The 20,085-nt window shown below is 31.4% G+C and overlaps 1 protein-coding gene across 1 annotated transcript; it reads right to left on the bottom strand.

Moving 5' to 3' along the window:
- Nucleotides 1-139: 139 nt before the first annotated feature.
- On the bottom strand, nucleotides 140-20,064 carry LOC127698694 (uncharacterized). Its single transcript, XM_052202320.1, has 9 exons — nucleotides 19,951-20,064; nucleotides 17,452-17,524; nucleotides 16,640-16,696; nucleotides 16,351-16,398; nucleotides 15,683-15,778; nucleotides 14,145-14,276; nucleotides 13,150-13,315; nucleotides 10,716-10,784; nucleotides 140-3,789 (listed from the first exon to the last, which is right to left on the bottom strand). The coding sequence occupies exons 1-9, from the start codon at nucleotides 19,977-19,979 to the stop codon at nucleotides 3,578-3,580; spliced, it is 882 nt and encodes a 293-aa protein (XP_052058280.1). The 5' UTR covers nucleotides 19,980-20,064; the 3' UTR covers nucleotides 140-3,577.
- Between the last annotated feature and the right edge of the window lie 21 nt (nucleotides 20,065-20,085).

Here is a 20,085-nt window from a genome sequence, read left to right as displayed (position 1 = left end):
GTCATTACAATTGATATGCTTCCTTCCACCAAGCATGTGACATTTACCAAAATACTGGTAAGCTCAGAGTCAAAAAAATGTGCCCAGGTAGGGCAACATTTTTGCTTCAAAAGTTTGGAAATATTGACAATTCAAAAAGTACAGTACAATTTTAATTAATTAAAAGATTCTCATTCTCTATGGACAAAAAATGTAGGAGGAAGGAATTGCTTTTCAATTTAGTTTCTACTCTTGAGAAATTGCCCTAAAATTACAAGGAATTTTAAACCAACATTTACAAATGTAAAATAAGATATAAAATTGAAGCAATAAACAATGGGGAAGGGTAGGAATCTAAATAATTAGTGTAGCCTTTGTTTTTTGGCATTATTTTATTACATTATACTATAAAATGAATATGAAATTAGAAAAAAAAATTACAAAAAGGTGAAGACATACAGATTTGCATTACCAAGGACTACATTACTATGACTTATATAATACACTGTATGTCTTTTAATACTTATTAATCAAATAAAGAAAAACTTTGTAACTCATGATCTTCACAAACAGGAGTGAATGAAATAAACTAGGAAAATACAGAAAATGTATAAACTGGGTGTAATAGGATGATAAATATCACAGCTGTTAGATAAAAACAAATATAAAAATATAAGAATCAAAATACACTCAATATAAAAATATAAGAATCAAAATATACTCAATATAAAAAAAGTATCACAGATCATTATTTTTCATAAAACATTTGTTTAAGAAAATAAAATTTGTCATATATAACAATGAGATGTAAACCTGAGTTTCATGCATATGTGATTAAAATATTTAAAAAAAAACCCAACCCAAACATCATTCCATGTAAGTACCTTTCTATACAAAACGAGAAGGTCATGCATTCAATTTGATGTTGTGATTTGTTATATGTAATTTGGTAATTTACAAGAGTATTTTTATTTTTCAGGGATCAGTACACTTTCTAATCATTCCTTCACATATTGTTTGCTATCTTAAAGGAATCAGGATCTATCTTTACATAGAAGACAAATTATATGGTAATTTAAAAAAAATTCTAATGCAACTACCCCAGTATAGGGACTATATATTTAGTAGACTCTACAGTATAAATCTATAAAATAACATCCTTCATGTGTCCAAAAGATATTGGTATGTCAGATATCAATATTCATATATGTGTCTTACATATTTGCTTTGGGTCTGCAAACTGCAAAAACTGCCATATTAGCCAAATTTTGAGATTTTCTCCGATATTTTGATATAAAAAACAGGCTAAGGGATGTTTTCTGCTCTTTGGTCAGGTTGTTGTCTCTATGATGCATTCCCAGTTTCCATTCTCAATTTTATTGAGTCAATATGATATTTTGCTACACACTATCTTTTACAGAGATGTCGATACGGGTGAAATATGTTTTGGTTAGGTTGTTGCCCATAACATTTCATAGCGGTATAACATGTTACTTTTATTATTCTTCCCTTAGTTTATTTGTTTTGTATTTACAGTGTATCATAGGTCAAATTTATTTGTTCAGTGTATGTTCACTGGTGTTAATATGTCCTTTGATTGAGTTAAGCCATTTCAGTTGATATTTTATAGTGTGTCTTTCTATGTTGTGATGTTACACAATTGTTTCAGAAAAAGGGTGAAGGTTTGGTACCATTAAAACATTTAAACCCGTTGCAATTGTTTGCACCTGTCCTAAGTCAGGAATCTGATGTGGTTTATAAGTGTTTCTCGTTTCTCGTTTTTTATATAGATTAGACCGTTGGTTTTCCCGTTTGAATGGTTTTACACTAGAATGGTTTTACACTAGTAATTTTTGGGGCCCTTTATAGCTTGCTGTTTGGTGTGAGCCAAGGCTCCGTGTTGAAGACCGTACTTTGACCTATAATGGTTTACTTTTATAAATTTTGACTTGGATGGTCAGTTGTCTCATTGGCACTCATACCACATCTTCTTATATCTATTATAATTTGGTACACCAGACACATGTTTCGTCTACATAAGGCTCATCAGTGGCACTGGAACCAACACAGTTGAAAGACCAAATCAAGAACAAAGTTGAAAAGCATTAAAAATCGAAAGTTGACATATTCAGCCCAAAATGGCAGAACATAGTTTTTGGTTAAATTAAACTTAAACAATTTAAGAAAAACAATATGCTCGAACAAAAATATCAGCCATTTGCAATTACTTTAAACACAGGTAAATGAAAATAATTTTGTTGTTAGGTATACGTGTACAGTTCAAATAGAGAAAGGAAATATTTTTACAAAATAAATAATTTTGATGTTCATAGTACGAAGTGAAAATTTATAGTAATACCAAACACTCATCAAAGCTGGTATATAGACCAGATATAACCCTGAATAACATTAAATAACAAAAAAGCATTACAATTAGTATCAACAGGTCAAATAAACAAGAAAGTACGATTTGAGAGTACTCACAGTTACTGACAGCTAGTTAAAAGCCAAAAACAATTAATAATAAAAAATCATGCATCAGAGACTAAAATCAACTTAGAATTTTAACGTCATGGACAGTCAAAGAAGACATGACTTGTGCAATGCCAAAAATAAATGTATCGACAGGCAGTAGGATAGTTAGGAGTTTAACTTGGTATCTTGGTGAGTTTTTTAACATGTTTATGTCATCATAGTGACATCATAATTTTTAAAAAAATGTAAGCTTTACTTGATGACTTTGCATAAATGTTGTTATGGAAACTTCTACCACCAATATTATAATACCATTGCTTTCTATTTATATGATACTCCTCCTCTCATATTTGTCAGTATCTGTAAATTCAGATATTTTTGCGTAAGTTTATCAATGTGAAAAATGTGAAAGGACAAAAATTACACACACACGATTTTGCATTTCAATTTTGAAAAGTAAAAAAAAAAATATTGGAATCACATAGCTTAATCTCAAATTGTCAAAGCTTCAAAAAAAAAAAAAAATTCTGAATTTTCAGCCAGAGAAAAGCAACACAACAATTTTTGAATTTCAATCCTATGTTAATGTTAAATCTTGTTAAGAAAATAAAATAATCAATTTAAATATATAAAAGTCAGAATTTGATGCAGTTTTATTACTTTTTCAATCTTATCTGTGTGCACTAGAGTATTGCAAAAGGCTGATTTTTTTTTATACAGATTCAATTTCAATAATTCAGCATATGACACCATAAATTTGTTTTAATTCTAATCATATGTACAAAAAATTAACATTAAATCTTGTTGATAAAATAAAATAATCAATTTAAATATAAAAAAATCAGAATTTGATGCATTTTATTAATTGTTCAATCTTATCTGTGTGCACTAGAGTATTGCAAAAGGCTGAAAATGTTTATAAAGATTTAATTTCAATATTGTGTTGCTTTCTTTAGGTACTGATCGTTGATTTTTTCAAAATTAAAGCAATATGGATGTATTGCATGTGATTGCACTCCCCTTTTAAGTGAAAAAAGTACATTTAGACTGTATTAAAAAAAATATATATCTAAATGATGCTTCTAAATAATTCGATAAATAAAGTGTTTTCATAGGGCAAAAATTATAAGCCACTGCATTCTACAGAATGAACCATAATTGCAAGTACACGCATGTCATTTTCTGTCTCTGTTGACACTTTACCACACTTTGAAATATTTCCAACTATTTTTGACCTTGCATCCAAGTATGTTAAAAGATCTGATTTCTTCATAGAAAGTAATTTCTTGTACATGTCCTTTCCACGAAATATCCTTCCAGCAGAAATTTCTTCTTCTAGAGAAAGAAAATTCAAAATGAAAATTAGTAATTACAGTGCTTCAACTAAATAAAAAGAAAAAAGAATCTTCCCTTTAAAACCGTTGCTCATCACATTGTTAAAAAATTTGGCAAATTGCAATGGTTCTCAATATTTAAAAATTGAATACTAAAAATGTGTGCATGATCAATGCTTTTACAACCCTATAATGTTACAAAGAGTAGCATTCAATTCTTAAAATTACATTTATATGCTACAACTAAGAAATTATGACTTATATCTTTGATTTTCTTTTGTTTTCCTATGCATTGTAGTGACCTTGTCATGGGAAGCATGTGTAGTCTTGAATACTGAATTTGATTGAGAAATACAATTTGATTTTGAAATGCCTCATGAGTGCCTTCAGCCAATCAAAATCATGTAATTCAATCATAAGAAAATAAACTTTTAGTAAAGGTGCCAAAAAATAGAACTATTAAATACTCTTCCTTTAAAGCAACAAACAATGGATTATCAAATTCATAATCATTTATTATATATTGTCATCTTTAGAATATTGATGATGTTTTTGAGTGGACAATTATGAAATTAATCAGAATGGGAAATACACACGCTTTAATTTAAATTAAGATGAAATAAATAATTACAAACCCTTACAAGATCTTCGTGAAGAACTGGGTATATGAAAAGGTTTATTATTTATTATGTATATATGTTTCCCTAATTCTTCGTCAATTTATCCCTTTCTGCACCCATTGTATAAAAAAAAATTTAATCAACGTGTGGTTCGTTTGATCTCAGTTCTTCATTGGTTAAAATCCGATTATGACGTCGAATTTTCTTGCTTTCCTCTGAATTTCCTAATGTGACGGCATGAAAAAAGGCGACCATGCCTGATGACGTCACATAGAAAGAACACATCTTTTTGCAGATCATTCGAAAAGAAGGAATAAATTTGCCTGCGTATTGTTTGAAAATCATTAGAGAAACAGATTCCACCACCAAATCTCGTGTAATACGATATTTATCCACTCTCGACAGTTAAATTTTAAATATTTAAAACGCTCGGCGAGCCTTGCGTTTTAAATTTGAAAATTTAACTGTCTCGAGTGGATAAATATTGTATCACACTCGATGCAGTGGTAGAATCTATATTTATCTCTATCTTGTTAAATTTTCCTTTGATCTTTCTGTATGATCAAGCTACTTGCCTGAGATGGAGTTTTCTCAGTCCAGTAGATTGAAAATATGATGATGTTATAAGCCCAACTTTATTAAGGGCATTCAATACAGTTGTGATCCTACAGTGAATTTTTGACAAAAATTTGCATACAAGCTATTTTTCACCTAGTCAATTTAAATATGCTATACAAAAATATACCTTAATATGCTACTTTTAGAGATACATGGGTCGAAATTTTAGGACATTTACTCAAAATTTCAATTCCTTAGAAATTTCTATCCTGTGGACAGACATACCTAACTTTTTTGTTTCAAAAGATAAACGTAAGCAGATTTTTGTAAAAGCATTTGGAATATCTTCTTTGCCAAAGTATGCTCTGAATTTGTGTGACAATTCTTTTGAAATAATTCTTTTTTATTAAATTTTCAATATTTTAGAAAACCAGCATTTTTTGCTGTACCTTCATCTAATTTTCAAAAAATTCATAGGTGATTTGTTCATAAAAATTTGTACAAACAATCTTTATACATAATCAAGCCAAATGTCATTTTAAAAAAAAAAAGAGGGGTCCATGTACTCGTTTTCAAGCTAATGGTTAAAATCAGTCGAAAAATGCATCTTTTTCCAATATGTCAGTTTGAAGTCGCGAAAAATAACATTTTACGTTAGCAATGTCATTACCTCCCCTGTAACTATATCGTATGCCCTTAAAGTTTCCTAAGAAAATAGCAATAAACAGATTATCTACGGTCTTTCAAACTTGAGGAAGTTTCCAGGCTACATCTCATTTCAGGGCTCTCACTCTTCAATGAGATTGTAGCAGAGAAACTCCCTCGTTTTCAAAACCATACATAATCTAGAAGTACAAGATGATACTGTAAAAATGTTTATGAAAGAATAGACCAACAATGACTACAAAATAAAGAGAAAAGAATACACTAAAAACATTGTATACTCCATATAACTAGCTTCTCATGCACCATCATTGACTACTACACAGCCATATATAAATTCTGATGACCATTATATGAAGAAAAGCAATAATAGCACTGTTTCTTTGACATATGAAATCACTCATTTTTAGCTCACCTGGCCCGTAGGGCCAAGTGAGCTTTTCTCCTCACTTAGCGTACGTCGTCCGTCGTCATCGTTAACTTTTTACATTTTGAACTTCTACTAGAGAACCACTGAATGGAATGAAACCAAACATGGCATGAATGTTTCTTATGAGGTGTTGACCAAGTGTTGTTACTTTGAGGCCGATTCATCATCCAAGATGGCCGCCAGCGGGGGACTTAGTTTAACATAGGACCCTATGGGAAATACATACAAATGTCTTCTTTTAGAGAACCACTGAATGGAATGAAACCAAACACGGCATGAATGTTCCTTATGAGGTGCTGACCAAGTGTTGTTACTTTGAAGCCGATCCATCATCCAAGATGGCCGCCAGCGGGGGACTTAGTTTAACATAGGACCCTATGGGAAATACATACATATTGTTATTCTAAACTGTTTCCCAAAATTGATCGCCCTGAAGATCATAAAAAACAGTTTATTAAAATAAAGTATGTCAATAAAGGTTTTGATTTTGTAAATATTGCCGGTATTTTTAACGACCATTCTGTTAAAGAACAAATTCCGGGATATTTTGATAATACTGAGCTCCCTCTTATTTGTTATATTTACAAGAAATCTACCCGGAAATCTGTGTTTAATTATAGCCAATTGTGTAAAGATGTTAATATCAGTGAAAATACACCTACTTCATGTAATTGCAGTAATTCCGAATACATTTATGGACCCATTTCCCATGTTATAACAGGAGATCTTAACATCGTTCAAGACCGAGAGTTAAAACCATTCCTCAGTAAAGGACCTAAATATCATCCCCCGTCAATTATTAATTGGAATGAGTGTCGTAATATCATCCACGACTCACTCCATACTTACTGTTTGAAATGGATAAAACGGGAAAAAGCTGACAAAAAATCTTTGGACTCTTTTTTTAATTCAGTAATGAACATAGTTGATATACGTATTCAACATTTTAAAGAACATTTTACTCTTAACAATAACCACAATAAACCTATTTCTCGTATCAAACATAAACTAAAAGAACTAGCCAAGGAATTTGTTTTTGTCCCGGCCGATAAAGCTGCTAATAATATTATTATTGTTTGACGTAAATTTTACATTGAGGTTCTGAAAAAAGAAATCACCAATTCACCAACATTCCAACTGACTCCATTTTCAGAAAACGACATCTGTAACAAACATAAACTTTTAGCTACCGCTTTACAAGCAGAACCAAATACAATGAAAGTCCCAACTTTGTATTGGCTTCCGAAGCTACACAAAACACCTTACAAATATAGATTCATTTCGTCTTCAAGCCATTGTTCCACTACTAAAATATAAATTGTCTATTCTTCTTACCAGTGCACTTGGTACAATCAAAAACCTGATAATAAATTGTTCAAATAAGGCCTTCGAAAATAGTGGAATTAATTACTTTTGGAGTGTCAAGAACTCGTTGGAAGTACTTGATAAATTGCATGCATATATTGGTGATTTTGAATCTGTTCAAAGTTTTGATTTTTCTACCCTATATACCACATTGCCTCAAATTCTCATTAAGAAAAAATTCACACACCTAATTAAATGGGCATTTAAAAAATCAGAATGTGAATATATTATATGTTCAAACTCTTTTAGGTCATTTTTTAGTAGCAATAAACAAAAAAACTATGTCAATTGGACATGCTTTGATACTATATATGCCCTTGAATTTTTACTAGATAACATTTTTGTTCGCTTTGGAGATTCCGTATATCGTCAGGTTATCGGAATTCCAATGGGGACTAACTGTGCACCACTTATTGCGGACCTTTTTTTGTATTGCTATGAGTTAAAATTTATGACAAAAATCAGCAAAGACCCATCGAAACAACATCTGATACACAAATTCAATAATACTTTTAGATATTTGGATGATATTTTGGCTCTCAATAATGACGACTTCAGTATGTATACTAAAGAAATTTATCCTATTGAACTTACTTTAAATAAAGCTAATACTAACAATGACCACTGCCCTTTCCTCGATCTTGATATCTATATCATTAACGGAAAGCTTAATACTAAAATATATGATAAAAGAGATGATTTTTCATTTCCTATTGTAAATTATCCATTTTTAGATGGTGACGTTCCCTTGTCACCATCTTACAGTGTTTATATATCTCAACTTTGTTCGATTCGCTAGTGTATGTAACAATGTTTTAGATTTTAACGAGAGAAATTTATGTATTACTGAAAAATTATTACATCAGGGTTTTCGATATCACAAACTAGTCAAAACATTTACTAAATTTTATCATCGGTATAAGGACATCATTCGTAAATATAGCTCAACATGCAGACTTCTTATACGTTCAGGTATTTCACATCAAATTTTTTATGGAAATATTCTTTATAAAGCACAAAAATGTCAGTATTCACCTCTGAAGCTAACAAAACCTTTAAATAGACTTATTAAGAAGGGATATAGTTACGATACTGTTGTCAGGTCATTAAAGATTGCATATTTTGGCGTTAATATTGATTCACTTATAGGGTTTTTGCATCGGAACTAAACACATTTATTTAAAAACCAGTTGTTGGCATGACACGGGTTGTGTTCTTCTCATATATGTTATGATGGTATGATACTAAACCCCTAACGGGAAAGATTGTGCCTGATATTCATATGATGAAGACATAATCTTTCAATCAGTTTAATTGAAGTCTGGAGCTGGCATGTCAGTTAACTGCTAGTAGTCTGTTGTTATTTATGTATCATTGTCATTTTGTTTATTTTCTTTGGTTACATCTTCTGACATCAGACTCAGACTTCTCTTGAACTGAATTTTAATGTGCTTATTGTTATGCTTTTACTTTTCTACATTGGCTAGAGGTATAGGGGGAGGGTTGAGATCTCATAAACATGTTTAACCCCGCCGCATTTTTGCGCCTGTCCCAAGTCAGGAGCCTCTAGCCTTTGTTAGTCTTGTATTATTTTTAATTTTAGTTTCTTGTGTACAATTTGGAGTTTAGTATGGCGTTCATTATCACTGAACTAGTATATATATTTGTTTAGGGGCCAGCTGAAGGATGCCTCCGGGTGCGGGAATTTCTCGCTGCATTGAAGACCTGTTGGTGACCATCTGCTGTTGTCTGTTCTATGGTCGGGTTGTTGTCTCTTTGACACATTCCCCATTTCCATTCTCAATTTTAAATGTCTTCTTCTAGAGGTGCACTGAATGGAATGAAACCAAACATGGCATGCATGTTCCTTATGAAGTGCTGACCAAGTGTTGTTACTTTGAACCCGATCCATAATCTAAGATGGCCGCCTGGGGGGGGGGGACTTAGTTTAACATAGGACCCTATGGGAAATATTTACAAATGTCTTCTTTTAGAGAACCACTGAATGGAATGAAACCAAATATGACATGAATGTTCCTTATGAGGTGCTGACCAAGTGTTGTTACTTTGAAGCCGATCTATCATCCAAGATGGCCGCCAGCGGGGGACTTATTTTAACATAGGACCCTATGGGAAATACATACAAATGTCTTCTTTTAGAGAACCACTAAATGGAATGAAACCAAACATGGCATGAATGTTCCTTATGAGGTGCTGACCAAGTGTTGTTACTTTGAAGCCGATCCATCGTCCAAGATGGCCGCCAGCGGGGGACTTATTTTAACATAGGACCCTATGGGAAATACATACAAATGTCTTCTTTTAGAGAACCACTGAATGGAACGAAACCAAACATGGCATGAATGTTCCTTATGAGGTGCTGACCAAGTGTTGTTACTTTGAAGCTGATCCATCATCCAAGATGGCCGCCAGCGGGGGACTTAGTTTAACATAGGACCCTATGGGAAATACATACGAAAGTCTTCTTTAAGAACCACTGAATGGAATGAAACCAAACATGGCATGAATGTTCCTTATGAAGTGCTGACCAAGTGTTGTTACTTTGAAGCCGATCCATCATCCAAGATGGCCACCAGCTGGGGACAGTTTTTAACAAAGGACCCTATGGACAGTACATACAAATGTCTTCTTTTAGAGAACCACTGAATGGATTGAAACAAAAAATGGCATGAATGTTCCTTATGAGGTGCTGACTAAGTGTTGTTACTTTGAAGCTGATCCTTTATCCACGATGGCCATCAGCAGGGGGACTTCCTTTAACATAAGACCCTATTGGAAATACATACAAATGCTTCTTCTAGAGGTGCACTGAATGGAATGAAACCAAACATGGCATAAATGTTTCTTATACGGTGCTGATGAAGTGTTGCTACTTTGTTGCTGATTTACTGTTCAAGATGGCCACCAGGATTTTTTATTAAATTACAGGGCCAATATTAAGCCAAATTTGGCCTCACTCATTATTAGGGTATCTGTTATGATTTTAATCTATTTTAACATGATTTCCAAAACCAAAGTAGAATCAGGTGAGCGACACAGGCTCTTGCGAGCCTCTAGTTTACAATACTATAGTATCATGCACTTACCCGTTTTCCCAAATTGTTGGATCAAACATTTACTTTCACTCTATACTTTAATTTGGTTTAGATGTCCAGTATTTAGAACAAAATCAAACATTACATGATTTTTTTTTCTTCAAACTTGCAGGTATGTCTAAGAAGGAAAACTAATTTATATTTTATAGCCTTTCCTATTTAAGCAAAAACGTACCAAGTGTGTCATAATCACATGCTGTACTGACTTCTTCCTCTTGCCCAGCTGATGTGTTTCTGAATGAATCTAAAAACACACATATTTTAAATATACCTAAGACTTATAAAATGGTTGGTTAATTATAACCTCAATTTCACTATTTATCAGAATGAACAACGCTCACTATATTTTGGCAGATGCAAACACCTAATTATCACTTAGTAGCCTCTTAATGTTTGTTTTGTTATCATTTGTTGATTGGTTGCTGTCTTATTGATATTTATCTGATACCTTACTGCTAATTTTTCTTTAGCAATTAGTTCAGTATAGATATATGGTGGGTTCTTGTTTTCTGTCCTTGTTTTGTAGACTGGTTTTTTTGTTTTTTGTTTATTCCTATATTTTAGCCGCAGTGTTGTATATCCTTTTACAAGTTGGGTGTTTGTGGTTGATGTGTTCCATTGAACTCTGCTGTATTTTTTACAATTTCTGTTATCTTTCTTCATGTATTATTCATCATGATTTTTCATTGCCTGAGACTTGGAAACTTAATTCTTATCTTTTTTTAAAACCAAAGACATTCATGTACCAAACACTATAAAGGGTTTTTTTCCTTTCTTTTGGGGGCACTGTTGTCTATTCTTTGTATCAATTTTGTTTTAGAAGAGTTGGGTGATGTGGTCTATTGAACTTGGCCACATTTTTTACTATTTCCGTTATCTCTCTTTATGTATTGTTCATCAAGATTTTTAATTGCCCTTGGTAGTTTCTTAAATTTTTTGCTGTGCTAAACACTTTCAAGATTTTAGTTTAATAATAAGACAACTATCCAGCAGAGACCAAATGGCCTAGATGTAGGTCACTGTATGGCCTTCCAACTATGAGGAAAATCTGACAAGACAAAATGTAAAATAATTCAGACAAGAAGACCAATGATAAATTAATAAAGAGGGGTAGGAGGGGGTCTTATCCCTAATTCCTGGGAACAAGAGGCTCTCAAGAGCCTGAATCGCTCATTTGTATTTCAGAGAAGATTTTTAAATGTTAGCAAACTTGATGAACAAATTGTGTAAAATTGTCTTTAAAGGGCAATAACTCCTTAAGGGGTCAATTGACAATTATGGTCATATAAACTTTTTTGTAGATCTTACTTTGCTGAACATTATTGCTGCTTACAGTTTATATATATCTATAATAATATTCAAAATAATAACAAAAAACTGCAAAATTTTGTTAAAACTACCAATTCGGTGGCAGCAACCCAACAATGGGTTGTTCGATTCATCTGAAAATTTCAGAGCTGATAGATCTTGACCAATTGAACAATTTTACCCATGTCACATTTGCTCTAAAAGCTTTAGTTTTTGAGATATAAGCCAAAAACTGCATTTGACCCCTATGTTCTATTTTTAGCCATGGCGGCCATGTTTGTCGATGGATCAAAACTTCCGATACAATTTATAAACTAGATACCCTAAGGAACATTTAGTTAAAGTTTGAAGGTATTTGGCCCAGTAGTTTCAGAGGAGAAGATTTTTGAAATAGTTTACGACGACGACAGGGCCCGGTGAGCTAAAAATGAATGTCAAACCCAAAATTCCCATGAAAATAATGTGTCTGTTCCCGCATCTCTATATAATTAAATCCACAAATTCCTGAATTCGCGATAATTTAACTGGCCATCCCGGAAGTCCCACAAATTAAACAGCTCAATTCTGACATCCCGAAAAAGGTCCTTCCACTCCTCGATAAATGGAAAACAAATATGAGAGACAGCACTAAAAGACAACCATTGATTTACAGGCTTCTGTCTTGGGACAGGCACATACAAAATAATGCGGCTGGGTTAAACATGTTTTTGAGTGTTCAACCCTTCCCCCCAACTTTGGACAGTGGTTTAACAGCATAATATAAGAACAAACTGCAAAAACAGTTTGAAAGGGCTTGATTTATCAGATCAGCACATAGCTCACAAAGCACCTAACAAAAAGACTTACAGCTACTGAAAGCTTGTTCAAAGCCCAAATACAACTAATAATAAATCATGCTTTCCCAGACTTAAATATCAATCAGTACATATTCAACAGATTTAGTGTTAAAATGTCTGCATAAATGTAAATTCATCTGTTAGAGAGGGTGTTACCCCTAGACTTACCGGGTAGTCTGAATATTTGCACTAAAAATAATCAATTTTTCCTTTCTTTTAAAGAAAACAAAAATCATTATAACTAGCTAGAACATTACCTATAATACTAGGATCTTATAATAATTTTGTTATTTTTGTATAGGATCCAGATTTTACCTACCCACTGTTTGAATTTTTTGTGTAATTGCTCCTCAGAATTCAGGTCCTTACGCAGATTTTGGATCAGAATATTCGGTGTGAGGATTAGCACATTTTATACCAAAAATACCTATTTCTGTTAAAACAACAAGAGTGTTTTGTACCTACCTCCTACGTCTGCTTCAGGTGCATTCAGTTTGGAAGGAGCGCTGACACCATCTAATGTGGATTTATTTTTTATATCTGATACCAAAGTCAAAAATGCCTGTTCTATATTTTTAGATGTCTTTGCGCTTGTTTCAGCAAAAGATAAACCTACAGAATCAGCAAATTTCTGAAATATAAGTTCATTTTATTTCAATAAGGTCACAATTACATAACAAGAAAAGAAGTTATTACATTTTTACTCAATTCATTCATTTCAATTCAATTTCTTAGAGGGAATCTTTTTCCTTTAAGGGAAAGTATATATAATTGTGCGATATTTTAGATTTGGATAAAAAAAAAAATGTATTTAAAACTCCTTGAACTGGATGTCAAAATTGATATATGAAGTATTTATAATTCCAGAGATACAATCAATTAAAAAGTTGTGAAGAAGGTCTATATATACATTGAATTAACGTGGAAAACAGAAAAAAAATGTATTTTTTCACTTTTCAATGCATTTTCTTGAAAATATGTCTGCAAATTTTGAATTTTAATAAGATGTTATTGCTGTAAATATTTCCAGTTTAATGATATGCAAATATTAGGGGTAACATACAGTTCAATAAGTTCTAACTGCATACAAAATTTCATCCAAATCTGAAATATTGCCAAATTCTGTATACTTTGCCTTGAATTGAATATTTATAATCAATAATTCATTTCAACTGTCTAACTTAATTATATTGTTTGACATTTCAAACTGTCTAACTTAATTATATTGATTGACATTTAAATCTGTCTAACTTAATTATATTGTTTGACATTTCAAACTATCTAACTTAATTATATTGTTTGACATTTCAAACTGTCCAACTTAATTATATTGTTTGACATTTCAAACTGTCTAACTTAATTATATTGTTTGACATTTCAAACTGTTTAACTTAATTATATTGTTTGACATTTCAAACTGTCTAACTTAATTATATTGTTTGACTAAAGATTATACATACTTTGGCTGTACTATAATCTACTATTCTCTCAGATTCCAAATCTCCTTTGTTTCCTATCAGTATTGTCTTACTATTTGGGCTAGCATAGCTCTCAACTTCTTTGACCCACTTTGACACATTGTCAAAAGATTTCTACAAAAAAGAGTAAGATACTTTCAAAGGCATCTATAAAAAAAAAGAAGGTTAAAAAATAAAGCATAAAGAAATATCAGGATATTCTACATTTGAAAATAATTCAACAGATCTGGTAAAAAATATATATATTAGGACAAAGTTTGCACTGAGTGTATGTTAGCATTCTTTAATAAATAATTGTAAATTACTGTATTGTTATCTATTGTACTGGTATTATAGAATGAACAGTTTTTCTTATGCTGATTTTTATTGTACATTATTTTGTTTACCTTTTTTTATTCTGTGGATTCAGATTTAAAGTTGAAGGGTTTTTACATTAAAAAAAAACCTAGTTTACCGTGCAGCATGTGTATGTCCCATGTCAGGAATCTTGTCAATGACTGATTATTGGTTGCTTAATAATGTCTAGTGTCAAATTTTTCCTGCATGTACAGGATGAATCTTGTCAATGTATATTTTATACTATATCTTAATGTTTTTTTGTTAATTGGTCAATTCAATTATGATGGCAGGTCTTTGAGAATTTTCATTAAATTTATTCACCACTTTGATAGCCCCAGAATGATTAAGGGCTTGACATAATGTATAGACACCTGTCTTTTGTTGAAGACTGTATGTTGACCTCTAGATGCATTTTTGCTTATTCATGTTATTGGGTTGTTGTCTTATTAATTTATATCCCACATCTCCTTGTACTCATTTCTAGATTGAGAACTCAACATATTGTAGGGGTTTTTGTTCTGTTTTGAATTCTGAAAACCGCACGCCTGGTCAATACTAGTATTGACCCCTTTTTAGCCAACCTTGATGGTGACCCCTACATGTCTTTTGGTTTCACGTGTCTTTTTTGTCTCATTAACATTTATAACTTATCTCCTTTTATTTCTATTGTAAAAGTTGTTTATAAAGAAAATAAGATGTATTCAAAGGTTTTCAGCTTGAGACATGCAATTACAGGAAATAGTATTTGAAAATCTTAAAAATATAATAAGAGGGAAACTTTTAAGAGAGGTTTATTTTCACTATTTTCACTATTAAGGTAAACTGCAAAAATTACCCTCCTTTAAATTTACTATTTAAAGAAGACTGTCCAAGGTGAAAAGTGATGCTTGACAACAGGTTTTGCATTAGAAATCATGAAATCTAAACTTCAATTTATTGTACAAATATCCAGGGGCAGAACCAGGATTTTTGAAAGGGGTGCAATTCCCTAAAACTAAAAATATATCATGAAATTCTGCAAGAGGAGTGATGCGAAAAAATTTGGACAATCTTATGCCAAAAGATGATATTTTTGTTTGATCAAAGGGGAATAAGCCCTATACGCCTCCAGAATCCACCACTGTATATATATCTGTTGTGCTTTGTGCTTTATTGATGTCCACTAAACAGAACGTACAAACCTGATTAGTTATGTCATAGATAATAACCACACCATTAGCTCCTCTATAATAACTGGTTGTTATACTTCTAAATCTTTCAGCACCTGCAGTGTCCCACTGTCAAAATATTTCATTAATACTTATATAGGAAGTCTAAAATTAAATTCTCTTCAACTTGAATTTAAATATTTGAAGCTAAGTATTGTGTATATGCAATTTGTATCCTGTATATTGCCATTGGTATTGTTTATTTGTTACTTAATACAATTAGTGAGTTTTAGACTGTCTTACTGATTGATGAATTTCATTTAAATATGATCACTGTAAAAAGTGTTTGTATTAAGCAAGGATTCAGAGAATATCTGATTTTGTTTTATCTGGCACCCTCATTCTGCTTTGTGTAAGATGATTGTGATTCCATTATTCAAACACTGTTGTTTTTCAACCATTAGCAAAAATGTGAAATCTATTTAATGTGATAGATAATAATTTATGAAGGAAAATCACTACTGAAATTATGAAAGCAGAATGCAAGTTTTTATTATTGCCAACCTGATACTGTCACATTTTTTGCATTGATAAAAACATTGTAATAATTTCTGAATTTACAATATAAAAAAAATAATCTCTAAGCTATGATAACAACTAATATCATTTTATTTGGTGACTCGACTTTTGTTAATACTTACAAGCTGCAACTTAATAACTCTTCCTTCTACATTTATGGTGCGTATTTTCTAGAAATGAATAATATAAATAATGAATGATATAAATGGATATTTAATATATAACTATTCAATTTGATACAATTCAACATTGGGTCATTTTCATGATTTTGATACAAAGCTGAAATTTCTGAATATTCAAAGAATACAAAATAGATAACCTTGCTAAAGGTTTACAATTAATTTTTTTTTACACTTTGTATAAAATCTGACAACGATGCCATTTAATATTGCATGTACATGTATTACTTACAAAATCTACTCCAATTGTAGGCACATAATTGGCAGAATGCATGTATTGTTTTCCCTCCTGAAAGAAAAAAGAATTTTATATAAACAGTTTACATCCCTGTGCTATCTGTTTGTACAGTAGCGTCAACACTCATTTTGGAATCGGATAAAATATATAAAAAAAATAATTTCTCCAACATCTAATTTGTACAGATATGGTAATCTCTTAAGAATGAAATAGGAGGTGCACAATAATGTCATTATTCATTAATTATGGTTTTCAGAAAGTACATTGTATTATTAAAATCTATCAGATAAAAAAAAAAAGGAAATACATCTCCAGCTTTGATAAACTGTGAGTATAAAAGAAAATGACTTGATTCGTACCAATCTTTTGAGTTAAACCAATTGCAACTGATTTTTACAGTTTGTTCTTATTTTGTGCTGTTTCAACACTGTCCCAGGTTAAAGGGAGGGTTGAGTGCTCACAAACATGTTGAAACCCGCCACATTCTTATGTGCTTGTCCTCAGTCAAGAGCCTGTAGTTCAGTGGTTGATGCTGGTTCATGACTGTCATATTTTTTTTTTCGTAAATTGTTTTGTTATAAATTAGGTAGTTTGTTTTCTCGTTTGAATTGTTTCACATTTTTTTATGTCAGGGCCTTTTATAGCTGACCATAGGGCATGGGTTTTTCTCATTGTTGAAGGCAGTATGGTGGCCTATAATTGCTTATATCCACTTCATTTGTACTTTGGTGGATAGTTGTCTCACTGGCAATCATACCACATCATTAATTTTTATAATGATCTGGATATTTCCTAAACTCACTCACAGCAAAGCTACTCATTAAGCATGATTTTCCTACACCATCATCTCCAACAAGTACCATCTTAAACAGGAAATCACTGCAAAATAATGAATTATATACATCTTATTACAGAAACAAACAAAGACCTTGAGACTTGCAGATGAATGAGCCTACAAGTTGATATTGTGGCATAAGACTTCATTTGATATTTTTTTTTAAACCTGTATTATGTATAACAATCTCTGTATTAATCTGTTTACAATCAGTCTGGCTTTCTAGAAAGCTGGATGATTGGTCTGTAAAATGTAGAAGGTTGTGGGATGACCTGTATAGTTCCTTGGCCCTTTGGTAGATAGTTCTGGCATCTTAATTTTAAAACATGGATTCCTATTTTTAGTTAAAAAATATTATATAAAAATTTTCTGCCAGAGTCAATACAGTGACCCAATGTACAGCATTATACTGTAGAAGACTTTATTAGGGAAATAACATACATGTATTACAACTTACAATTACTGAAATCACTGTGTTTGATATGACCCTCAATATCTGATACATTGTTATAGCTGACATAGCAAAGAAAGACTCACATCTCACCTAAGAACTACCAGAAGCAACTTATAACAGTTAGATTGATTGTAGTTTGCTAAACATCTAGTGTCAAAATATCCCTGCATGTTTAGGATGATAACAAATTAACAACTATTAATAAGATATTAGGTTCTGCAAAAAAATGGGTTGACTGGTAATACTATATATAATGAAAAAAGAAGGCATGTTACAAAATATCAGAATTTTGCCTTGTGACAAGTCACCTATGGACTTATTGCTTTTATTGCAGTGTTCTTTTATATGTATCTAAACACAGATGACTGGATGTGACTGTGATCTACATCAAGAGACATTGATCATCCTACTCACATGAGGTTTGTCTTCTGGATCATAGATGTGTGATTCTCCAGTAACCTTTGCTTAGAATATCTACCTTTAATGTTCCAAAAGATCTATGAAAAAAACTTACCAAATCAAGATTAAGTGTGCACTCATTAGCCATTGAAATTGGTAGATACAAGTATAATACATTGTAAACCAATAACACCCTCTAGTGAAAGGATTTGTAAAATTTGCAATATATATATATATATACATGTATGTTTACTATATCTATAAAAAAAACAAAAAAACATTGGCAATAATGGTACTGTGTACTATGAAATTACACACCTGATAGTATAATTGTACCAATACATAGGAGCGTCATTTTACAACAGAACACCACAGAATACTACAGAATACATCAGAATTCCACAGAAAGACCAAAATATACCACAGAACCTTCAAATTTTAATACTATAGACATTATTATTGTTGCAATTGTTTAAATTTAGACATTTCCTATGGTAAAAAGTTATTGTTTCCAGATTTTGGGGTGAAAAACGCACACTACACCCCACCTGAAAGAAACTGTAATGGTGTCCTTAAATTAATTGAAGTTTGGCACAAACTTCTGAAGCTGCTTAAGTTACAGTTATGAACCTCTGCTATCATGGCTATGACAACGTATGATCGTAATATAAATAAATGTAAAATGAATAAATCTGTATTGTCTTCTAAATATTAACCAAAGTTATTTAGTTGTAAGAATATATAACGATCCCTAAGATATTTGATAGTGTTAGAGAAAAAAAGAGCACCACATTTTATGTTTTTGACTTTTTATTTGATTTATCATTTTAATATTACTATAAAAAGAATCATTTTTAACAGAGAGATTACAGTTATCCACCACTTATATATATATTCAAGAGTTAATTATATTTGCTACATATACATATTCAAATGTATATGCTAATATTCTGAGGGGGAACTCAGGCATCCTACTGAGGAATGAAATGATATAATTTTGAATTTAGTTTTGCATTGTGTCGTAAAATTTTGATTTCTGTGGTATATCTTTGTGGTTTTATTGTTTTTAAGTAATTCAGTGGTATATTTTAGGTTGTTTTGTGGTATTCTATGGTGTTCTGTGGTGGAGAGTTGTCTCATTGGCAATGACATATGTACCACATCTTCTTATTTTTATATTATCTGATTATACTAAGTATAAACGATAAATCTAATAAATATATCAGTTAAGATTGTGAGTTAATTATTTATAGTTAGTTTATTTGTGTAATGTATTTGAATCATGGCTCTTTTGTGTTTTTTCTAATAAAATATCTGGGACTATTAAACTATTATTTTAGTATAATAGTCCCAAAAAATATTGAATATTTTTTTGTTTTAAAATTAAAAAAAACAACAACTCCTAAATGATAAATGATTATCATCTCTCCACTTACAAATTATAATGGAAATGGATTAAATGAAAATAAAAATATTGGACAGTTTAACAGACCACACCTACCCTGAGCACCTACCACGCCATGAAAAAATGTACAATCAAAGACAAACTGTTTAAAATAAGGGGGAGCAAATAAAAATCGACATTCTGTAAAATTTTATGGGTCAATCTTTACATACTACTCTGGATTAGCCATCCTCTTTAACATATAATGTTATAACATCGGTTAGTAGACTGGTTATATTAAAAAAGTAAAAAAATGTGAATGTTTTTCTTGGAGACCACAACCGGAAATTATAAATAAACTATAAAAT

Source organism: Mytilus californianus, unplaced genomic scaffold, assembly GCF_021869535.1.
Source record: "Mytilus californianus isolate M0D057914Y unplaced genomic scaffold, xbMytCali1.0.p SCAF_4, whole genome shotgun sequence".
NCBI lineage: Eukaryota > Metazoa > Mollusca > Bivalvia > Mytilida > Mytilidae > Mytilus > Mytilus californianus.
This window is presented reverse-complemented; position numbering and strand designations above follow the sequence as displayed.